Source organism: Macaca nemestrina, chromosome 10 (assembly GCF_043159975.1).
Source record: "Macaca nemestrina isolate mMacNem1 chromosome 10, mMacNem.hap1, whole genome shotgun sequence".
NCBI classification, from domain to species: domain Eukaryota; kingdom Metazoa; phylum Chordata; class Mammalia; order Primates; family Cercopithecidae; genus Macaca; species Macaca nemestrina.
Window position 1 is genome coordinate 43,806,032 of NC_092134.1, and position 24,717 is coordinate 43,830,748.

A 24,717-nucleotide genomic window follows, 5' to 3' on the forward strand; every position below is an offset into this window, starting at 1 on the left:
TCACACCTGCAATCCCAGCACTTTGGGAGGCCAAGGCAGGCGGATCACAAGGTCAGGAGATTGAGACCATCCTGGCTAACATGGTGAAACCCTATCTCTACTAAAAATACAAACAAAATTAGCCGGGCATGGTGGTGGCGCCTGTAGTCCCAGCTAATCAGGAGACTGAGGCGGGAGAATGGCGTGAACCTGGGAGGCGAAGCCTGCAGTGAGCCACTGCACTCCAGCCTGGGTGACAGAGTGAGACTCTGTCTCAAAAAAAAAAAAAAAAAAAAAAAAGTCAGCAGACCATCAATGGAAGGGTTTATTTCTCCACTCTCAATTTTGTTTCTTTGATTTATATGTCTATTTTTATGTCAGTGCCACACTGTCTTAATTACTATAGTTTTACAATAAGTTTTGAAATTTGGAAGTATGAGTCCTTCACATTTTTTTCATCAATATTATTTTAGCTGTTATGGGTTTCTTGCATTTCCATATGAGTTTTAGGATCAGCTTATCAACCTCTGCAAAAAAGACAAATGGAATTTTCATAAGGTTTGCACTGAATCTGCATATCAATGTGGGGAGTATTGCCATCTGAATAATATTAAGGTTTTTGATTCATGAATTTGGGATATGGGATGTTTATTTGTTTAGATCTTTTATTTCTTTCAATGATGGTTTGTATAATAGTTTCCAGTGTACAAGTCTTACGTTTCTTTCTTTTTTTTTTTTTTTTTTTCCTGAGACATGTCCTCAGTCTGTCACCTGGGCTGGAGTGAAGTGGCATGATCTTGGCTCACTGCAACCTCTGCTTCCCAGGTTGAAGTGATTCTTATGCCTCAGCCTCCCGAGTAGCTGGGATTACAGGTGTGCACCACCACACCGGCTAATTTTTGTATTTTTAGTAGAGACTTTTGCCATGTTGGCCAGGCTGGTCTCGAACTCCTGGCCCCAGGTGATCCGTCCACCTTGGCCTCCCAAAGTGCTGGGATTACAGGCTTGAGCCACCACAACCAGCCTTACATTTCTTTTGTTAAATTTTTTCCTAAATATTTTTATGCTATTTCATTGTAAATGGAATTATTTTCTTAATTTTATTTTTGGATTGTTCATTGCTATATGGAGCACTTTTGGTTTTTCTATTGTGGTAACATATATATAATGTCAGATTTATCATTTTAACCATTCTGAAGTATATAATTCACTGGCATTAAGTATATTCACAGTATTCAGTGTTTTGTAACCATCATCACTATCTATTTCCAGAATTTTTTCATCATTCCAAGTAGAAACTCTGTACTCCTTGAGCAATAACTCCTTATTACCCCTACCTCCAGCCCCTGGTAACCTCTATTGTACTTTTTGTCTCTCAGAATTTACTTATTCTAGGCACCTCGTATAAGTGCAGTCACACAATGTTTGTCCTTTTGTGTCTGGCTCATTTTACTTAGCATGTTTTCAAGATGTATCCATGTTATAGCATATATCAAAATTCCATTCCTTTTTATGACTGAATTATATTTCATTGTATGTTTATACCACATTTTGTGTATACATTCATTTATCAATAGATACTTGAGTTGTTTCTAGCTTTTGGCTATTGTGAATAATGTTGCTATGAACATTGCTGTACAAGTATAAGTGTCCAGTTGAGTCCCTGCTTTCAGAGTTCTGCTGGATGTATACTTAGGAGGAGAATTGCTGGATCATATGATAATTTTTTGTTTAATTTTGGGGGTAACTAAGAGGCAAACTATTTTCCACAGCAGCTGAACCATTTTACATTCCTACTAGCAATGGACAAGTGTTTCAGTTTCTCCACATTCTCACCAACACTTGTTATTTTCCTTTTTTTTGATAATAGTCATCCTAATAGATGTGAATGTTGTTTTTAAACTGAGAATTAAACTGCATCTAACAATCTTTGTAATAGTAGATCCCTCAGATCAGTGTATAGAAAGTGTGTTTCATTGAAAAGAAAGTCAAGGAAAATTGTGAATTTTCTCTATTCAGCTTTGTTTCCTTAGTAAAATAATTATAATAATTCCTTATTTAATTATAGTAATTTCCATAATTTATTATAGTTGAGGGTAAATCTTCAGTGTAAGGCTGGGCTTTTTAGAAGAGGAATATTTTAAACTTTATATCTATCATTTTAAAGTTTGGAAAATATAATTCTTCCTGTATTTTTTGTGACATTAAAGACAACAGAAACCAGTGGTAGAACTCTGCCAGACAAGGGTGAAGAGGCCTGTGGATATTTCTTGAACCCTTCCTTGTTGTCACCAGAATGTTCACCAACAACCACGAAAAAGAAAACAGAAGACATGAGTGACCTCCCCTGCGAAAGTCAAAGGAGCATACCTCTCGCTGTGACTGATGCTTTAGAGCATATTATGGAACAACTCAATGTTTTGACACAGGTGGGCATGGCACAGGTTGCATGCATTGCACTTGAGGGTAAGATACACAAAACAATTCTGTATACAGCAAGTTGCAGAACTAGCAGAGCAGGGGAAATTTTTCTGTACTAGCAAAGCAAACTCAAGGTGGCGATGCCCTAAACAAGATTTTATGGAAATGAACTCAGAGCCTATGCATTTGTGTGTGCACGTGCACACACACACACACACACACTTTAAGCCATTCCTAAGAAAAAATTTAGAGCCATAAGAAAAATATATTGGGAGTAACCATTTCTGGTTAGTATGAAATATTGCCAATGTTTGTAGATTTTAACTCTGAAAATATTCTCACTGTCCAGTATATAACTTCTCTTATCCCAAAGCCTCTTACATTGATGCAGTGATCTTCCAGGTGTGATGGTTTTGCATTCCCATGTTAGAATATTAGCCAGTTTTTGGAGGCCAGTTTACCTTTGCAAAGAAAAATACAGTGGATCTTAAATAATATACCAAAATTCTTGGTTACAAGGTATAGACATAATTTAAGGGAAATGGTATGTTGAAATGGATACACCAAAGGTTTCTCTTCCAGCTCTGTTGATTCATTGTTCCCTTTGAATAAGTCTTCTCTTGTTCCTCTTTGATATGTAGAATGAGAATACTAGATACTAATATTTGTTGGAGTGGACAGTAGCAAGTTATATAAAAAGATGGTAAAATATGAACTACAGAGATGTCAATTACTTGTCCAGAAAAAAAATATTTCAAATAGAAATAACTTTTGCATAGAAATCACCCAATTGGTTCTCAACCCTGACTGTCCGCTATAATCATTAGGGCAGCTAAAAAACGTTCATATACCTGGTTTTCACCTCCAGAGAGTCCATTTCCATTGGTCTGGGATAAGGCCCTAGCATCAGTCTTTTAAGAACTCCCATATGATTCTGTTTTACAGCCAGTGTTGAAAACCACTAATTTAAGTGAATATTTTTATCCTGTAGATATCACCTCAGGGCCTTTGGAGGCATCTGACAGATTGTGAGAAAGAGCCATGTGAGAACTTGGAGTCATCATATGACTTGCTCAAAGAAAATCATGTTAAAAATCACTTCGTTTCATTTTGTAATATTGTATTATACGTGACTTTCTCTTTATTTATCAGGCATCTCTTTTCCTTAAAGGCCATTGCCCTCTTCACTTCATGTCAAATTTAGTTGTAGTTGGTTTGTTTCCCATATTGCCATAACTTCCTCACCTAAACTGTTAACCTTTCAACATTCAGTCCTCATTAGGGTCTCTCCCGAGTGAATCTTTCCATTCCCTGTTCTTTCAGTTTCATGACCTATTCTCCTCCTTTTTACCGGATTCAAAGCTAAATAAATCACTTTAAGCTTTATTGAATTTCTGTATGATTTTTAATTCTTAGGGAATGGATTCATTTTACATATTAAAAAGGTTAGAAGCAGGCACAACACACTTGCAAAAGGGGAGCAGTGACTCTGTGGGCAAGCAGCAAGTAAAATAAATACATTCTGATTTACTTAAATTACAGGTGACTTAACAACACCTAACTAAGTTGGAGGGTGTTTATTGTTAATGAACTATAATTAGAAATACATTGAAATGAAATTATGTTTTAGATGGTAGACAGATGGAGTTAACCCGTTTTAAAGGTGTTAATAATGTATAAATAACTTTTAGCATTTGGAACTGTGATAAAGTGTCTAAAGGGCTGAGCACAATGGCTCACACCTATAATCTCAGCACTTTGGGCCTCTGAGGCAGAAGGATTGCTTGAGCCCAGGAGTTCAAGACCAACCTGGGCAACGTAGTGAGACCCCATTTCTTCTTTTATTTTTTTATTATATAGAGACAGGGTCTCGCTATGTTGGCTAGGCTAGTCTCAAACTCCTAGGCTCAAGCGACTCGCCCAGCTCAGCCTCCCAAAGTGCTAAGACCTCATTTCTACAACAACAGCAACAACAAAATTAATTAGCCAAGCAGGGTGGCACGCACCTATGGTCACATCTACCCAGGAGACTGACGTGGGAAGATCGCTTGAACCCACAAGGCAGAGGTTGCAGGGAGCTAAGATCAAGCCATTAACACTCCAGATGAAGACCCTGTCTCAAAAAAAAAGTGTCTAATAAAATGCTTGGCACATAGTAAGCACTCAATAAATGGTAGAATGTATTAACATCTCGCTATTATTTTTAATTAGCAATGATCTATAGATTGTAAAAAACATGAAAAGGCAAAAGCTATTAAATAATATCTTTAAAAATTGGTTACATTCAAAAGACGATAGGGATTCGATTTTTTTATCTTAAAACTGGTTGACTAAATACCAAGCAAGTGTCCTGTGTTTCCTACATGAACTCTACCATTAGGTAAGCAAGTAGTAGATGAGGAAAATGTCTCTTATTTATTAGTTATCCCAACTAACAAAATGTTTTAATGATAGAATTAGAATATCATCATTTGCAATCTCCAGGAATTAATAGATGTAGACATTGAGTCACTATGACATTCATGAGAAATGACCAAAAATTATTAATCTGCCTTCTAATCAGAGAACAGGCCACCACCTGTAGTCTTTCCAAGGCATCTAACCTGATCAAGCCTTTGGATCCAACAGCCAACTTAGAGAATATACAGAAGATGGAAGAACAGGCTGAGCTGCACCCTGAGTGTGCAGTTTCAGAGCTTGTCAAATGGCCTGAGCTTATCAACAGACGAATTGTAAAGAAAAGAGAGGGAGAGGGTGGGCACCTGTAAATTAAGAGAGACTTTAAGTGACACATTAATTCTTGAAATGGGAAAGAAAATTATAGTGTCTAGGGATGTGCACCTGAGAAATAAAACCATAAAGAAAGCAATCATCTTAAAGGTCAGGATAGTGGCTGTTACAGAGGGCGGGCAAGCAGGTCACGTGGTAGGCACATGAAAGGCTCCTCTGGGGTGGCTGGCGGAGTCTAGTTCTTGCTATGGGTGATGGTTTTGAGGATGTATTTCTTATAAGAATCCATTAAATAACACATGTACCTTGTGTGGGTTCCTGAATAATCTATTTTATAATAAGAAGTTTAAAAAAAAAAAGATACAAAGGAATGAAGACAGAGTAGCCAATATAACAAAAAATTAGATTTCCCAAGTTTAACATATGTATAAAACATATTTTAACATTTTATATATATACATATGTGTGTTTGTATATGTATTCTGGATGTGTTCTAACTCCTTTAGCTAATAAGTGAGTACAGGATTATTCAAACCATGTGTGTCCAGTACTAGCATAAACATTTTACATGCATTATTTTATTCAATCCTCCTAACAACTCCACGAGGAAATATTAGCATCTTCTGTGTGAGGGCACTGGAGGCGATTGTTATGATATTTTCAAAGCAATCTAGCCATCCATCTGCGGTGCTCTAGGTATGGTTTGCCATGGATTGGATGATGACAGAATGAGTAGTGATGACATTTCAGTGGCATCTGGCTGGCATGTGGAATTTGGCACCCGCTCCCCTTCTCCACTAAGTGTGTAGCTTATGGCACCACTTAGAACACTGTGTGGCTTCTTCCCTGGTTTTGATGCTTTGGAAGATCAGGCATAAGAGGTCTGATCTTTTGCTGCTTTTTTTCTCAAACACATCAGTTTGGGTTTTTTTTTTCTTTTCTTTTCTTTTCTCCAACTGTTTGATAATGCCTTGCCCTGTGGTTGGGCCCAGAAGCAAAGCAAGTTCTGGGGCTCATTTTTGAGTCAACTTCTTAGTACAAAGGTGGGCATCCCAGTTCTAAAAAGGATTTCCTATGCAGAGATTGTCATTGTCATCCTCACCTTCCTATGCAGAGATTGTCTTTGTCATCCTCACCACCAGAGGACCAGGCATTGATTATTTTGTCCTCCTTTTTGCAGACTGTTTCAATCTTGGAGCAGCGACTGACTTTGACAGAGGATAAGCTGAAAGACTGCCTTGAAAATCAGCAAAAGCTTTTCAGTGCTGTCCAACAGAAAAGCTGAATAAAAAATTCATTTTCATTTGTTGGGCAGAGGCACAATAAATGAATAAATGTACATACACTCAGGAAGGTAGTACAAGATACTCCACGCAACATGACCATGTGCTATTTATCATGGCATTTCTTAAAAGGGTGAGCAACAGAACAAAAGGCAGAAAAGGCATATCTAAGGACTAATGTAAACACACAAATCAATGTGAAGGACTAATTTAAATTACTATCATTTATGATTGCAGTAATAAAGTGATAAGCATTCAAGCGACTCTGTATTTTCCCCATATTATTTTAAATGTCCATTTTCATTTCTAGGCCAAATCCTGCCAGGAAAGTAACCAAATCTCTGGATATCACTGTTAAGTCATTTCAGATTGACCATATTCAGACAGTCATGGGGTGAAATAATTCACTTACCTCCAAAATAGCATCCTACATGCAAATAATGAATTATTGATCTGACTTGTTAGGTTTCTTTCTGTTCAAAATAAAAATTATCCTTTCTTACTAATGCCTTGAAAGGATGAACGAATAAAACTTCCCAGACCACAGAATTTCCACAGCAAGAATACACTTATTTTAATTAACACTAGCACAGATATGGCATGGGGCAGTGGGTTTTTTATTTAATTTATGGTGTACTTTGTTTATCCACTGGCCAACCTGAAGGAAATGAAACGCACCTGTCTATCACAGATGAATGTGCTGAATTATTTGGGTTGTATCTGATCATGGTTCACAAAAATTATGTTAGTGTGTTTTCAGTATGCTGAAAAGTCAGAGTGATGCAACAGCGATATTTAAAAATATACACACACGTATGTACACATGCTTCAGAAATATTGTTGCTTAGGATGATTTGAGCAGCTAAATCGTAAGTACTTTTTAAAATTTTTGCATCATCGTCTTCCTATTTAATGAATTGTGATTTAAAACAAAATGAAAATGAGCCAGGTAGTCTAAAAGATCCTGGTGACAAATTAAGAATTTTGTTTTATTTTTAACCAAATTGAGATTAAATTGAAGAAAAGCAAGCAAATTAATTTCAGCTTCATTATCAACCTATATCAAGAACAAAAATGGGAGAAGGTGTCCACATTTATGGTGCGTATAGGTAACATGGGGGAAAATGCTATTCTGTGTTTTGGAAAAGAAGAAATAGTGCCGTCCTATTTATTTCTATATTTAGAAATTTTTCTCAAAGAAATTTCAATTGTATCTATGAGGTGGGTTTCTAAGTATCTTATTGTGTGTTATAAGTGCCTTTTTATATCATACTAAGTGTGAGCTTCTGGACATTTTCAAGAGCTTACAAAAGCTATGTGGCATTGTATTTTTATAACCTCATTGAGAAGACTAAGAAATGAAATTTCCTATCAATTTTGTTCACTTTGTCATGCTTGAAACAATAAAGACATTTTTGCTTTAAAAGAAAAAGTTGTTCCTTTTCTTTTTAAATGATTAAAACTCAGAAGTACTAAACATCTTATCATCCAGCTCACTCAGTCTTTAATATGTGAGAATCTTCTGGAGAACTTGTCAAAACAGTTTCCTGGGCCCTATCTCCAGAGCTGACTCCATGCGTCAGGTGGGGCCCAATCATTTGCATCTCTAACAATCTCATAGGTGATGCTGATGCTTGTGGCCTGAGGTCCACACTTTAGAAACCAACTGTAGCCACTTCTTACAACCTGATGTTGCCAGACACTTTTTACAGTCATCACAGAACTTTATAAGTGATATAAAAATAGTGATGATATAAATGCAGATGCCTTGAAACTTTTTCAACAGACTCAATTTTCTAACTCCCCTCTTTACTTATCTGGTTAGTTAGTTAGTTAGTTATTTTTAGCATTTGAGGAATCTCCTTTATCTTCATCAGATTCCAGCCCCTCCCTTGCCTAACTTGAATATCCGGCTGCCTGATCAGCATCTCCACTTGGAACTCTAATAGGCATCTCTAAATAGGTCCAAAACCGATTCTTCTGCCCTCTACCTCTAACTCCCCACCCCAACCAGTGTCACTAGCAGTTTCTTTCCTGGACTTGCATGTGGCAATAAAATGACAACTTTCCTTCCTAGTGCTCAAGCTGAAGACGTGGAATCCTCTTTGATTCTTTTCTTTCACACCCCACAGTTCATTCCTTCAGGACATTTTAATGTAGAAAACACCTGATCGCTTCTTACACCTTCATCTCCCACCACAATCCAAGCCACTAATCTCTTGGCTGGAAGACTACAAGTTGCCTCCTATCTTATTCCCTTTGTGTTGCTATAAAGGAATACCCGAGGCTGGATAATTTATAATGAAAAGAGGTGTATTTGGCTCATAGTTCTGCACGCTGCACAAGGAGCATAGTGCAGATGCTTCTAGGGAGAGCTTCAAGCTGCTTTCACTCATGGTGGAAAGTGAGGGAGAGCCAGCAGTGTGCATGGTGACAGAGGAGGAAGGAAAAGGGAGAGTGGTGCCAGGTTCTTTTTAATAATCAGTTCTCGCAGGGACTAAGACTGAGAACTCGCTCTCTACTTCGAGGAGGGCACCAAGCCATTCATGAGGGATCCACCCGCATGACCCAAACAACTCCCCTTAAGCCCCACCTCCAACAGTGGGGATCAGATCTCAACATGAGACTTGGTGGGGCCAAACAAACCATATCCAAACCATAGCACCTCCTGACTGGTCTCCCTGATGTCACCTTTGCACAGCAGACCACGGTGGTTCTTGAAAAGCCTGAGTCAAAGCACGTGGCTCTTCAGCACAGAACACTTCAGGGCTTCCCATCTCAGAGTAAAAAGCCTAAGATGCAACCTCTCCTCCTTAAACTTCCCTTTCCTTCTCCTTGAATAATCCTCACTCACCACCCTCTGGCCATAGTGGCCTCTATGCAACCCTTTGAAGAAGCAAAGTGTTCCCACCTGAGGGCATCTGTACATTTCCTCTGCCTAGAACTTTCTGCCCTCAGGCATCAATGAGGGCATTCAACCTTTGCTCACCTGGTACCTGTTCAGAGGTGCCCTCCCTGACTGCCCGAGTGACCCTCCATTCACTCCCTGAGCCTTCACCAGGCTTCATTTTCTCCAGTGCACTTATTACCATCCGACACATACATCAGTTCACACATGTCTTCCCCTGGTAAGCAACTCCTCCTGTCAGTCATTGATGGATCTTAGAGCTGAGAATGGTTTCCAGTTTGTAGTAGGCACACAGCGTATATTGTGTGAATATAGGACAACAAGAAGTTGCAGATTGTTTTCCTCCTCCACCCCTGAAGTGGCTTCTCAGCTATGATTAATTCCTGAGCAGAATGCCTCAGCAGCCCAGTTCAAGAAACTAAATTTGATGTGAGTGGCTGAGCAGGAGTGAGTCCTCAGGATATCTGTGATGGGGAAAAACACCAAAGGAGCCGTATTAATCTTCAGCCACATCATCTGATACTATCACTTCCTTTCTAGTGGGTAGGCTCAACCAAATGGAATATAATAGGGTTTCTCAATATCTGTCTTCCTAGCTTCTATAGATAGGATTATTTTCTTGCACATAAATATTTCTCTTGGACTTACACAAGTTGTTAAAGTAGATGTTAAAGGTTTTACAGGCTTTTTTTTTTTTAAAGATAACTTCTCATTTGCTTGATGTATCTATTAAGCAGAGGCACATTAAAATTTTTTGAAGTTTATTTGAGCAACAGTGACTCATGAATCAGTCAGTGCCAAACTGCAAGCCGTTCTGGCTCCCCTGGAGTGCAAGGGGAAAACTTTTATAAGGTGTTTGAGGAAGCAAGACAGAAAATATCTGGATTGGTTAAAGTGGAACAGCAGCCTTAAAGTCTCTAGTTGGAGATTAGTTGGTGGATTCTGATTTGTTAAATGTGGTCTTCCCAGGATGTGACCACTTACTCTGAGTTAGGTTTCAGTTTGTTTACCTAGGAACTCTGGGTCCTAGAGCTGCCTCAGTGTAATGGGCTCCCAATTAATTATTTTAACAAACCAAAGGTTAGTTTGTATCTCATTTACAAATAGATTATTTCTTATTTTGATCTTGAACATTAGTTTCTTTAAATAGTACAGAAGAAAAGAGGAAGTTCAGTTAGTGAACTTTAGTGGAATATGTGAAAATAACTTCAGGGAAGATTTTGTTTATTCAATAATTATAGAGTATACTTAAAAACTATGTGGAAAGAAGGTAAATTGATAGACTTTACCTTTCTAATGATATATGATTATTTAGTTGATAGGACCTCTGAGTTTTACTAAGGCTTTGGAATTTTAATACAAACTTGTGCTACTCGTTTCTTCCAGAGACAGAGCAAGCCACTTGCCTGTGGGATGAACACAAATACAGCTGCTGTTTTTAAAAAATAATTTTTATATACCTGCTGACATTTAAAAGTTGGAGATTTTATATTAACTAAATTAGGTCTCTAGCTTGTCTTAGGAAATCAGAAGATCTGCAACTATTGGGCCTGTGTTCCTCCATGGCAGCAATGAACTAGGGCAGGGTGGAGCAGACATACCCTACTCCATATTGCCTCCATCCCCCTCCACTGCTGAGCATTACCTGTCTGGCCTCTGCCTAATTAACACCGTAGATATCTAAGTCTTTCGCATAGTGTTCTAAGACTGCTGTCTTCTGTCCTCAATCCTTACCTTTTCAAGGTTATTTTCCGAGCATGCCTCCTTTTCTACATTCTTTATTCCTTACCGCACAATCATGCATCTTTTCCTCAGCCCTGCTGAACTTTGCATCATTACGGGATGGAGCATGCCGCTCCCTTCCCAATTCCACTTACATTGAGCATGCTTTTTCCCTGTCACCCTACCTAACTCTTCTCTTCCTCGAAAACCCCTACTCATCCTTTAAAAGGCAGCTTGCATATCCCTGCATTATTTTTCTGTTGTGCTTCCTCAGCATTCTGTGCTTGTCTCTGGTACAACAGAGACTATAATACAGTTGCAGCTCTGCCTCTTCCACTATGACTTAACCTATCCAAAAGGCAGGCGTTGTCATCTCTAGATTCTCCACTGAGCGCATTTTCTGGCTCATAGGAGGAGCTCAACAATTCATTTTTGAATAAATGAGTGTTTTTAATTTTCATTTATTGAAGTGTTTCTTTCTAAAACATTGCTCTATGCTTCACTTAAAGCCAAAAGCAGTTAAAACTAGGGCGGGTGGGCTGGAAGAAATAGGATAGGCAAACATTTAGACACCCGATATTTGGGGCTAAGTGGACACTACTATAACCTGCCATTTGTTAGATAGCTTAGCAGTTATGTAGACAGTCTTATAAGCTAGAAAAACTTGATGCAAATTCTGGCTATGCCATTCTCTGGCAGTGTGACTGTCAGGGAAGGTATTCACAAAGCTTAGTTTCCTTAACTATAAAAGGTAAAAACAATAATGTGAACTGCATTTGTGAAATGATTAGCACAGTAGCTGTCACAGAGTAAGTGATCAATAAATGGTAGCTGTTACTGTTATTAATAAATCATTTTGTTTCTCTGGACTGCATTTCCAAAAGATATGATTTCAACTATAACTACTGAAATCAGATATAGGAACTGTTACTAAGTGGTAGTGAATAAATGTGTGATATTTAATTCAAAGCCAATGTTGCATTTTTAAAAAATTAACAAAAAGAATGATTATATAAAAGAAATTAGCCTTTCATACACAGAAAACCTCAAGGTTCTGGCCAAACACTGGCAATTGAGCGATTCCTGAGGACTTCAGCCTAAGAACACTAACGTCATAATTATCCTAAATAAAAGTGAGGCAAAAACCAGAAGTGGAGGAAGGGCTTGGAATGTGAATCAAGTAAATGTGATTAAGCAAAAGGCTTGCCTGGAACTCAAACTATTTTTGCCTTTTGACCGTTTGGAGAACAGGTATTATCTGCTTACTGCCTTTTCTCTAAAGACAAGATAGTATAGACCCTCACTTAACATTTCATTTATGTGTTGAGCAAACTTGGAGGCTGTTAGTCCCATCTAATTCTATGCATCTAAAAGGAAGATAAACCATCTGTTCCTGGGTAGAAATATTTGGCTGCTGAGAGAGAAAAAAAACAGTTATTCTAATATTTGAGGGTTATTGACAAGTATGATCAATCCATGAGCAAATTTGATAATAAAAATAGGTGGGTCTCTAGTACATTTTGAAGTGAAATTATATTATTGATATGCTTCATTTTCCTTCATGGCTTATACAACTCTTTGCCTTAGCAAGTCACGAGGTTTTAGACTTCATGCACCAGAGGATTTATGAATGTACAGTGAATCTAGGAACATAATGTAATTGCCAGGTTGTCCTCCATAAGCCCCAGCTGTGACTCAGCCAGCTAACACAATTGCAGCCTGAGCTTACTAGGAAAACAGGTCAATGGCTTGCCAAGAGGCAGAGGTTAATGGGAAGCACGGGTGGCAGGAGTATATGCACAACTACTTTTTTCTTTGCAAGGTACATTAGTTGCATTTTCTTTGGAGTCAAATCTCAAATGTGTTTCTACTAAAAATAAACATTTGATTTGAGATTCTTCTCATTGCAAAATAGATTTCACAACAAAAGCAATAAGAGAAATAACTTGATCACCTAAAACTTCTAAACTTATAAAGCAAAAAATACATGAATAGAAAAAATTGACTGGGCATGGTGGCTAACACCTGTAATCTCAGCACTTTGGGAGGCCAAGGTGGGCGGATCACTTGAGGTCAGGAGTTCAAGACCAGCCTGGCCAACATGTTGAAACCCCATCTCTACTAAAAATACAAAAAAATTAGCCGGGCGTCATGATGAGTGCCTGTAATCCCAGCTACCTGGGAGGCTGACGCAGGAGAATTGTTTGAGCCTGGGAGGCGGAGGTTGCAGTGAGCCAAGATCGTGCCATTGCACTCCAGCCTGGGTGACAAAGAGAGACTCCGTCTGAAAAGAAAAAATAAATAAATAATTGGCAGAAATGCAACACATAATTGGGAATATCAACATTTCAAAAGTAGAATTTAGTTCACATGATACAAAGGTAATAAGGCAGACTTAACATATATGTAACAAACTGCATGGAAGTAAAAAAACAATTCACTTTTTTGACCAAGGGTATCTTAAACAAAGATTGGTCATGTTCTGAACCACGCAACGTAAGTGTTAGTCAAAACTCTATATGCCACATATACAGAAAGTAAATCATAAAAATGGAAATAACAAAATAAAAATGCTCAATCACACAGAAAATATGAAAAAGAAAACTTAAACTTCACTGAACAACGTCTTTGTGAGAGAGGAAACCCCAACATGTAGTAAAGTAAAATACTTTTTAGAATAAAAATAGGCTGGGCATAGTGGCTCACATCTATTATCCCAGCACTTTGGGAGGCTGAGGTCGGAGGATCATGTAAGGCCAGGAGTTGGAGACCAGCCTGGGCAGCATAGTGAGACTCCATCTCCACAAAAGTTTAAAAATTAATTGGGAGTGGTGGTGCATTCCTGTAGTCTTAGCTTCTTGGGAGGCCAAGGCGGGAGGATTGCTTGAGCCCAGGAGTTTGAGTCTGCAGAGAGCTATGATTGCACCACTGCACTCAGCCTGGGTGACACAGTGAGACCCTGTTTCTAAATTTTAAAAAAGGAAGAAAAAAGGCCAGGCATAGTGGCTCCCACCTGTAATCCCAGCACTTTGGGAGGCTGGGGCAGGTGGATCACGTGAGGTAAGGAGTTTGAGACCAGCCTGGCCAACATGGCGAAACCAGGTCTCTACTAAAAATACAAAAATTAGCTGGGAGTAGTGGCGGGCGCCTGTAATCCCAGCTACTGGGGAGGCTGAGGCAGGAAAATTTCTTGAATCCCGGAGGCGGAAGCTGCAGTGAGCCGATACCATGCCACTTGCACTCCAGCCTGGGTGACAAGAGTGAGTGAGACAAAGAAGGCAGGGAGGGAGGGAAGGAAGAAGAAAGGAAGGAAGGGAGGGAGGGAAGGAGGGAGGGAGGGATCATACTTTTCTCTCCCTCTGATCCTTTCATGAACTCGAAACCAAGACATGGCAGGATGAGAGAGCATCTTTGGATTTTCAAGTATTTATTTCAGAATGCTTTTAATACATTAAAAACCTTTTTTTTTTCTTTTTTTTTTTGAGATGGAGTCTTACTCTGTTGCCCAGGCTGGAGTGCGACTGGTGCAATCTCAGCTCACTGCAACTTCCACCTCCTGGGTTCAAGCGGATTCTTCTGCCTCAGCCTCCCGAATAGCTGGGATTACAGCTGGGATTACAGTCCCGAAAAACATGCCTGGCTAATTTTTGTGTTTTTAGTAGAGACAGGGTTTCACCATGTTGGCCATGCTGGTCTCAAACTCCTGACCTCAAGTGATCCACCTGCCTTGGTCTCCCAAAGTGCTGGGATTACAGGTGTGAGCCACTGTGCCTGGCCTACATTAAAAACTTTTGAAAACTAAAACAGAAAAAAAGAAAAAAAAAATGCCAGCACGTATCACTTTGAGATGAGACACCCTTACTTAAGAAACAACTACTGTTTACCCAAGATACTTCTGTGGCCAGGAGAAAGAAGAATAAGAAAGCACAGCAGGGCAAGGATTTGTGAAGCTCGATGCCAGATATGGAGGGGGAACAGTCCAAGGTTGTGGACAAGGACTTCTTGCTGAGATTTGCATCTCTTAATTCTAATGAAACACTAGCACTACCTTAGGTTGTTTCCCCTGCTTAATCCCCAGAGGAAATCCCTTTGCTTTTCAGAGATAAAAAGTTAGCAGAACAAAGAGAAAGTCAGGGGAAGTGCCTGGGCCTTTTGCTATAGAATTCCACTGAAGCCTTTCCAAGCCTAGAGGATAGAACCCGAGGGCTATACTATTTATTTCCACACCTGGATTGAATATCAAGGTCTGTGAGAAGATAAATCATTTAGAAACCTGATGTTCTTGCAAGGGGGTGTTGCTTTTTCAGAACTCTAATAACAACTGTGTCAAAGGCAAAAATCACATGAAAAGTTCAAAGTTGTTAAATCCCCCTTCTTTACTGCTTTCAGCAAGCGAGAGTCAGAGAGTCTCGCAACTGGTGATGTGGATCATTCCTTCTCTGAAAAGGAGAGATTAAAGATACAACATTGAGGCGGGAGGAAAAGAATCAACAGCTTGAGGTAGCAGTTCTTATGAGAACACCTGTCTAAGACTTTCATTATTTTCACCTTTAACTGAGTGATTAAGGCAAAAGGCATAGGACTTGATTTGGAATCATATGTGATCCTGAAAAATACATTTGAAAGGAGTTGAGGCCTGGGAAGGTCCTGATTTAGTAGTTTCCAATCCAGTACAAACTTATTCAAACTTATTCACATCGAAGCTCAGCCCATTCCCAAGGGCATTTCATTTTTGGAATCAGCAATGGGAAGTAATTATAATGTGCATATAAAACAACCAGCGATGATAAAATCCTAGGCAGCGTGATGCCTCCAGCTTTGTTCTTTTTGCTTAGGATTGTCTTGGCTATGTGGGCTTTTTTTGGTTCCATATGAAATTTAAAATAGTTTTTTCTAATTCTGTGAAGAAAGTCAATGGTAGTTTGATGAGAATAGCATTGAATCTATAAATTACTTTAGGCAGTATTGTCATTGTCACGATACTGATTCTTCCTATCCATGAGTGTGAAATGTTCTTCCATTAGTTTGTGTTCTTTCTTATTTCCTTGAGCAGTGGTTTGTAGTTCTTGAAGAGGTCCTTCACATCCTTGTAAGTTGTATTCCTAGGTATTCAGTTCTCTTTGTAGCAATTATGAATGGGAGTTTGCTCATGATTTGGCTCTCTGTTTGTCTGTTATTGGTGTATAGGAATGCTTGTGATTTTTGCACATTGATTTTATATCCTGAGACTTTGCTAAAGTTGCCTGTCAGCTTAAGGAGTTTTTGGGCTGAGATGATGGGGTTTTCTAAATATACAATCATGTCATCTGCAAACAGAGATAATTTGACTTCCTCTCTTCCTATTTGAATACGCTTTATTTCCTTCTCCTGCCTGATTGCCCTGGCCAGAACTTCCAACATGATGTTGAATAGGAGTGGTGAGAGAGGGCATCCTTGTCTTGTGCCAGTTTTCAAAGGGAATGCTTCCAGTTTTTGCCCATTCAGTATGATATTGGCTGTGGGTTTGTCATAAATATCTCTCATTATTTGGAGGTATGTTCCATCAATACCTAGTTTACTGAGTGTTTTTAGCATGAAGCACTGTTGAATTTTATCAAAGGCCTTTTCTGCATCTATTGAGATAATCATGTGGGTTTTGTCATTGGTTCTGTTTATGTGATGGATTACATTTATTGATTTCTGTGTGTTGAACCAGTCTTGCATCCCAGGGATGAAGCTGACTTGATCGTGGTTGATAAGCTTTTTAATGTGCTGCTGGATTCGGTTTGCCAGTATTTTATTGAGGATTTTCACATCGGTATTCATCAGGGATATTGACCTGAAATTTTCTTTTATTGTTGTGTCTCTGCCAGGTTTTGGTATTAGGATGATGCTGGCCTCATAAAATGAGATAGGGAGGAGTCCTTCTTTTTCTATCATTTGAAATAGTGTCAGAAGGAATGGTACCAGCTCCTCTTTGTACCTCAGGTGGAATTTGGCTGTGAATCCATCTGCTCCTGGGCTTTTTTTTTGGTTGATAGGCTGTTAATTACTGCCTGAATTTCAGAACTTGTCATTGGTCCATTCAGGGATTCAACTTCTTCATGGTTTAGTCTTGGGAGAGATTTTGTGTCCAGGAATTTATCCATTTCTTCTATATTTTCTAGTTTATTTACACAGAGGTGTTTATAGTATTCTCTGATGGTAGTTTGTGTTTCTGTGAGATCAGTGGTGATCTCCCCTTTATCATTTTTTATTGTGCCTATTTGATTCTTCTCTCTTCTTCTTTATTAGTCTGGCTAGTGGTCTGTCTATTTTGTACACTACAAGGCTACAGTAACCAAACAGCATGGTACTGGTACCAAAACAGATATATAGACCAATGGAACAGAACAGAGGCCTCAGAAATAACACCACACATCTACAACCATCTGATCTTTGAAAAACCTGACAAAAACAAGTAATGGGGAAAGGATTCCCTATTTAATAAATGGCGTTGGGAAAACTGGCTAGCCATATGCAGAAAACTGAAACTGGATCCCTTTCTTACACCTTATACAAACATTAACTCAAGATGGATTAAAGATTTAAATGTAAGAACTAAAACCATAAAAACCCTAGAATAAAACCTAGGCAATACCATTCGGGACATAGACATGGCCAAAGACTTCGTGACTAAAACACCAAAAGCAATTGCAACAAAAGCCAAAATTGACAAATGGGATCTGATTAAACTAAAGAGCTTCTACACAGCAAAAGAAACTATCATCAGAGTGAACAGGCAACCAACAGAATGGGAGAAAGTTTTTGCAATCTATCCATCTGACAAAGGGCTAATATCCAGAATCTATAAGGAACTTAAACAAATTTTCAAGAAAAAAAACAAACAAACTCTTCAAAAAGTGGGCAAAGGATATGAACAGATACTTCTCAAAAGAAGACATTTATGCAGCCAACAAGCATATGAAAAAAAAACTCACCGTCACTGGTCATTAGAGAAATGCAAATCAAAACCATAATGATATACCATCACACCAGTTATAATAGCGATCATTAAAAAGTCAGGAAACAACAGATGCTGGAGAGGATGTGGAGAAATAGGAACACTTTTACACTGTTGGTTGGAGCGTAAACCAGTTCAGCCATTGTGGAAGACACTGTGGCAATTCCTCAAGGATCTAGAACTAGAAATACCATTGGACCCAGCAATTCCATTACTGGGTATATACCCAAAGAATTATAAATCATTCTACTATAAAGACACATATACACATATGTTTATTGAAGCACTATTCACAATAGCAAAGACTTGGAACCAACCCAAATGTCCATCAACGTTAGACTGGATAAAGAAAATGTGGCACATATACACCATGGAATACTATGCAGCCATAAAAAAGGATGAGTTCATGTCCTTTGCAGGGACATGGATGAAGCTGGAAACCATAATTCTCAGCAAACGAATACAGGAACAGAAAAACCAAACACCACATGTTCTCACTCATAAGTGGGAGTTGCATAATGAGAATATATGGGCACAGGGACGTGAACATCATACACCAGGGCCTGTCGGGGGGTGGGGGGCTAGGGGAGGGATAACATTAGGAGAAATACCTAATGTAGGTGATGGGGTGATGGGTGCAGCAAACCACCATGTCACATGTATACCTATGTAACAAACCTGCACGTTCTGCACATGTATCCCAGAACTTAAAGTATAATAATAATAATAATAATAAATTCTAGGCTATGTTTATTCACCATTAGTGCAATCATTTGGTGTTTTAGGCTCATTGTAGTAATTCAGCTGCTGCATAGTCAAAATGTCTTATATGCAGTTCTTCTTAACCCCTTTCTGTGCATCCTTTGTCCAGTGTTGATCAAGTTGGCTGTTGGGTTAGTTGAAGTTACAAACTGACATAACAATAGACATGTTTTGTTTGGCCTCTACAGTGATTTGTTTTGGTTTTCAAATTAGGTGCCAATATTTAAATATCAACATCAAGTGAATGGCTGGGCATGGTGGCTGACACCTGTAATCTCAGCACTTTGGGAGGCTGAGGCCCTGGATCACTTGAGGTCAAGAGTTCGAGACCAGCCTGGCCAACATGGTGAAACCCCATCTCTACAAAAAAAAAAAAAAAAAATTAGCTGGACATGGTGTCAGGCGCCTGTAATCCCAGCTACTCGGGAGGCTGAGGCAGAAGAATCACTTGAACCCCGGAGGCGGAGGCTGCAGCGAGCCAAGATCGTGCCACTGTACTCCAGCCTGGGCAATAGAATGAGACTCCATCCACCCACCCCCCCCCACACACACCCCCAAAAAAGAAAAATCAATATCAAGTGAAAAATCTAGATTTCTGGTTCCTTTTTTTTTTTTTTTAATTGAGACGGAGTCTCTCTCTGTCACCCAGGATGGAGTGCAGTGGCATGATCTCTGCTCACTGCAACCTCTGCCTCCCGGGTTCAAGCAATTCTTCCTGCCTCAACCTCTCCAGTAGCTGGGACCACAGGTGCCCACCACCATGCCCTGCTAATTTTTGTATTCTTTAGTAGAGAAGAGGTTTTGGCATGTTGGCTAGGCTGGTCTTGAACTCCTGACCTCAGGTGATCCAACCATGTCCACTTCCCAAAGTGCTGGGATTACAGGTGAGGGCCACCATGCCCGGCCTAGATTTCTGGTTTCTGTTGAAAAATTGGAAGACCTGGTATTATCTTATATATCACGTGTTATATATTATATTACTACATATTGGGCATATAGTTTCCCATGGCGATAACTTCCAGTTTACCTGTTCTGCTCATCTACATGGCCCTGACCTGCTTTGTTGAACCACTATCTGAACAGAGTAACTTGTGTGTCTCAAAGCCACAGCTCTCATGCTCTTGCAGACCTGGGAATGGGAGGCCTAAGAAAACATATTTATTTTGAGGAAGTGGAAATACAGTGATGGATTGGTGCTAGAACACAGATTACAAGCACTATCTCTTTATTCTCAAGGCAGTCCTCTTACCACTGCTCTATGCTGCCTCCTTTAGTTTACGTTTTATTTCAAAATGATAAACATATTTCCAAAACCATAGAGCCTTAAGTTAATCATCTATCAAGTGGAAAAGAAGAAACGATCACGCTCTTTGTGCAATATGATTAGAACAGTGTTCAAAATGTGTATCGAGAAGTCTTTGAATAGCAGCATGAGGGAATCTTTTGCTTCTATTTTCCAAACTTTCTCCAAAAAGTATGTACTAACTTTTGTAATAAAATGAAACTCTATTTTTAAAGATTCTAAACACATTGAAACAGACACTTTGCCTAGTCATGACAATCCTACTTCCCTTTGCCAGACACTCACTTCCCTGCCTTCCTTGCAACTCAGCTTGGCCATGTGCCTCTGCCTTCTCTAATGAGATGTGGGGGGAAGTCTGCTGGTGCCTCAGGATTTCCAGGACTTTCAGTCTTGAACATAGTTATGTGAAAATGCCAAGCAGAATTCTAACCTCCAGTGAAGAAAACAACAACAACAATAACAACAACAACAACAAAAACCCACTCAAAACTTGACCTTTTTTTTTCTTTTTTTTTTTTTTTTTAAGGGATAGGATCTCACTCTGTCACCTAGGCTGGAGTGCAGTGCACAATCATATCTCACTACACCCTCAATTATTGGGCTCAATCAAGGAATCCTCTCATCTCAGCCTCCCAATTATCTGGGACTACTGATGCATGACACCATGCCTGGCTAATTTTTTAAATTTTTTGTAGAGACAGGGTCTCACCATGTTACCCATGCTGGTCTCAAACTCCTGGACTCAAGTCATCCTCCCACCTCAGTCTCCCAAAGTGTGGGATTACAGGTGTGAGCCACTGCCCCTGGCCCTGCACTCATGTTTAGATACCTCATTAAGTAATATCCTTATGGCTTAAGCAACTATTTTTTTTTATTACTTGCAGCCAAAAACTACCCAAAAGAACATTTACTTTTTTTCGGATATTAAATTTAAACATACTATCTGGAGTTTAGGATTACAGGTGTACGCCACCATGCCCAGCTAATTTTTGTATTTTTAGTAGAGACAGGTTTTCACCATGTTGGCCAGGCTGGTCTTAAACTCTTGACCTCAGGAGACCCACCTGCCTCTGCCTCCCAAAGTGGTGGGATTACAGGCATGAGCCACTGCGCCCGGCCAGGATTTTCTTTTACTTCCTTTCCCACCACTACCTGAGTAACTTGAAATGAGAGCCCGTATTTGTTATTATCTCATTCCATGAAGAAGGCTAGTCAGGAGATCAATAGAGGACTATATCATATTTTCATATTTCCTCCAAGAGCATTTCCTTCCATCAACCATGTTGGTTCATTTTTTTAACCATGTTGGTTCATTTTTTTAACCATGTTAGTTCATTTTTTTAACCATGTTAGTTTTTTTTTTTAACCATGTTAGTTCATTTTTGTTAACCATGTTAGTTCATTTTTTTTTTTAACTATGTTAGTTTATTCTTTGCAAGTTTGGTTCTGACAATCCTTGGGTTCCATGGGGTTGATCAGGTAGAGAAATGTTTGATCATTCAAAACATGTGGAAATGTATCCATTTGATGGTAAACATTCTATGTTTGCTATCATAAAGGCGTTCTACCTATGCTGGAGGAGGCAGAGCACAGTGCTCACCGTGGGTTGCCACTGATCTACTTCACTGGTGATGCCGATTACCAAGGGAGAGGATGTAGGAAACTTAGAGAGGGGCGGTGGGAGAGAGTAGGAGGTAGACAAGGTGAAGAAGTGGTTTGAAAGTTTGGAGATCTTTACCTGGAGAAGAGAACATGTAGAGAATGTAAGAACTATTAGTAAGTTTCTTGTGGGTTCCTGGATTAGGGACTCACTTGGTTTATTTTAGGTAATGCAGGAATTTTTAGAAGGATATACGTGAAAATAAAGGCAAGACATCGATTGTGGCAACCCAGGAAGAGCTCACAGTCAAGTTAGTTAGAAGGAAGATGAGTCATGTTGCAGCTGGGTCTAATTGAGCCTAGAGCTGTAGTAGGAAATCATTCAAAATTATTGATAGAGCCTATTGAAATTATAGGTAAGCTTGTTACTATACTGTACCTCCAGCTACAGGACTCCTATTGTAGTGCTCCATCATTAACATTAATGTGACTTGGCTATTTTTCGTTTTGTGTCTCTGCTTTGTTCATGTTACTATCTAGTTGACCTTTTCCCATGTTTCCAGACAAAAGGGCTAAGAGAAAGAATCTCATTGATGAACTGTCCTTAGTAAGACAAACACTTGTGCTGGGCTTCCTCATAGGTTACACATGAGCCCATAAATGGACCAGGAGGGTGGAAGCACACAGAACATGGCTACTTAGGCATAAGGAAGTAAGTTGCATCCCTCAGCTTGGAATGGTGGACACAGCAGACCCACCTGCTCAGCTATCAGAAGGCTCTGTAGGAAACAGCTGCTGACCTAGGTATTTGAAAGGCTGCCATGTTGAAACTCTGGACTTTTTTTTTTTTTTTTAAAGATGGAGTTTCACTCTTGTTGTCCAGGCTGGTGTGCAATGGCGCGATCTTGGCTCACCACAACTTCCACCACCCAGGTTCAAGCGATTCTCCTACCTCAGCCTCCCAAGCCGCTGGGATTGTAGGCATGCGCCACCACGCAGAGCTAATTTTGTGTTTTTAGTAGAGATGGGGTTTCTCCATTTTGGTCAGGCTGTTCTCGAACTCCGGACCTCAGGTGATCTGCCCACCTCGGCCTCCCAAAGTGCTGGGATTACAAGTGTAAGCCACCGCGCCCGGCCGACATTTTTTATTTTACTCCAAAAGGCAAAGGAGGGGTAGAGACAACTAAAAAGTCAATTTTAATCAGACACAATGAAGACTTTCAAACAATGAGTACTGTCTGAAAGCAAAATGAGCCTCTTTTAGAGACAGAGTGTAGCTCATTCCTGGAGATGTTTTAAAAGAGGATAGATGGCTGTTTGGCTGGGAACTGGTAGCTTAGAATGGTAATTAGAACATTTAGATCATCTGCTGATGATTTACATCTGCCGAAATGGAACATACAGAAGTAATTCTAGGATCAGAGGCGTCTCAAAAGTCTAAGAAGGTTTGAGGAATTTTGAGCCTCAAAAAACTCTCAGAAATATCAGGCTCTGACTCTTCTCTGAGGCAGATATTTAGCTAGAGGTAGGCTTTAAGGGGTCACTTATACCCCAAAGTGACCATAAAAAATTTCAAACTCAGTTTACTTTGAGGGTTGATTTCAGAGAGTACCAAGCATTGGACACTGAAGAGAGGAACCGAGATTCTCAGCTCTCATCACTTTTCGAATTGAGGCACTGAAAATCTCAAGTTAAAAATGTACGCGTGTCAGGGCTGGGCATGGTGGCCCACACCTATAATCTCAGCACTTTGGGAGGCTGAGGCGAGCAGACACTTGAGGTCAGGAGTTAGAACCCAGGCTGGCCAACATGGTGAAACCCTATCTCTACTAAAAATACAAAAATTAGCCAGGTGTGGTGGCGGGCATCTGTAATCCCAGCTACTCAGGAGGCTGAGGCAAGAGGATTGCTTGAACCTGGGAGGTGGAGGTTGCAGTGAGCCGAGATAGACACACTGCATTCCAGCCTGGGTGACAGAGCAAGACTTCATCTCAGAAAAAAAAAAAAAAAAAAAAAACGTGTATGTCGGCCAGGTGAGGATGGCTCGCGCCTGTAACCCCAGCACTGGGAAGCGGAGGCAGGTGGTTCACTTGAGGTCAGGAGTTCCAGACCAGCCTGGCCAACATGGTGAAACCCTGTCTCTACTAAAAATACGAAAATTAGCCAGGTATCTGGGAGGAGGCTGAGGCATGAGAATTGCTTGAATCTGGGAGGCGAAGGTTGCAGTGAGCCAAGATCATGCCACTGCACTCCAGCCTGGGTGAAAGAGTGAGAACCTGTTTCAAAAAAAAAAAAAAGTATGTCCGTGGAATACTATGCAACCATATAAAAGAATGAGATCATGTCTTTTGCGGAAACGTGGATGAAACTGGAGGCCATTATTCTCAGCAAACTAATGCAGGAACAGAAAACCAAATGCCACATGTTCTGACTTATAAGTTGGAGTTAAATGATAAGAACTTATGAACACAAAGAAGGAAACAACAGACACTGGGGTCTACTTGAGGGTGGAGGGTGGGAGGAGGGAGAGGAGCAGAAAAGGTAACTATTGGGTACTGGGCTTAATACCTGGGTGACAAAACTCTGTCCAACAAACCCCTGTGACACGGGTTTACCTATGTAACAAACCTTCACATGTCCCCCTGAACCTAAAAAAAAATTTTTAAAAGATGTGTGTGTGTGCGTGTGTGTATTTGTGATAACACATCTTGTCATATAGTAATTAATTAAACGAATTAGGCAGTAAGCTAATCACAGGGCTGACGATTTCAAGAAGAACAATAGGAGAATAGCTGTGGGAATAACTCATTACACTAGTTTCAGTAACTTGGGGATCTTTTCCTCTGGGGCAGTGTTTTGGGGGACGGGAGGGAAGGGAGAAACAAAAAAGAGAAGGAAGAAGAGAGATAACACTTAACTGGACACCTGCTGTGGAACAGGCACCAGCCACTTCCAAGGCTTCCCCAGGTGAGTAGCTCTGAGCACTAGAATCTCTCATCTCCTTAGGGTGATAAATGAATGATGGCCC

The 24,717-nt window shown here is 39.8% G+C and overlaps 1 protein-coding gene and 1 long non-coding RNA gene across 10 annotated transcripts in view; one reads left to right on the forward strand and one right to left on the reverse strand.

Moving 5' to 3' along the window:
- LOC105483756 (POC1 centriolar protein B) overlaps positions 1-6,672 on the forward strand; it is a 100,360-nt gene extending 93,688 nt beyond the window's left edge. For 4 of the 8 annotated variants that reach the window (XR_011608989.1, XM_011744730.3, XM_011744731.3 and 1 more), the window contains 2 exons: positions 2,190-2,408; positions 6,311-6,672. Coding sequence is in view for 6 of the 8 variants with exons in the window: in XM_011744730.3 (XP_011743032.1) it covers positions 2,190-2,408; positions 6,311-6,415 (324 nt within the window). In the remaining 2 variants the exon portion in view is untranslated. Of the gene's footprint in view, positions 1-2,189; positions 2,409-3,391 lie in introns of those variants that run through there. The other 4 variants (XM_071071325.1, XM_071071326.1, XM_071071327.1 and 1 more) reach the window with 2 other exon arrangements.
- The window catches only part of LOC112427055 (uncharacterized), a 50,843-nt gene continuing 26,823 nt past the window's right edge, over positions 698-24,717 (reverse strand). For both annotated transcript variants that reach the window (XR_011608996.1, XR_011608995.1), the window contains 2 exons: positions 13,222-13,327; positions 698-9,785 (listed from right to left, as the gene is read on the reverse strand). This is a non-coding gene — a long non-coding RNA (uncharacterized lncRNA). The remainder of the gene's footprint in view (positions 9,786-13,221; positions 13,328-24,717) is intronic.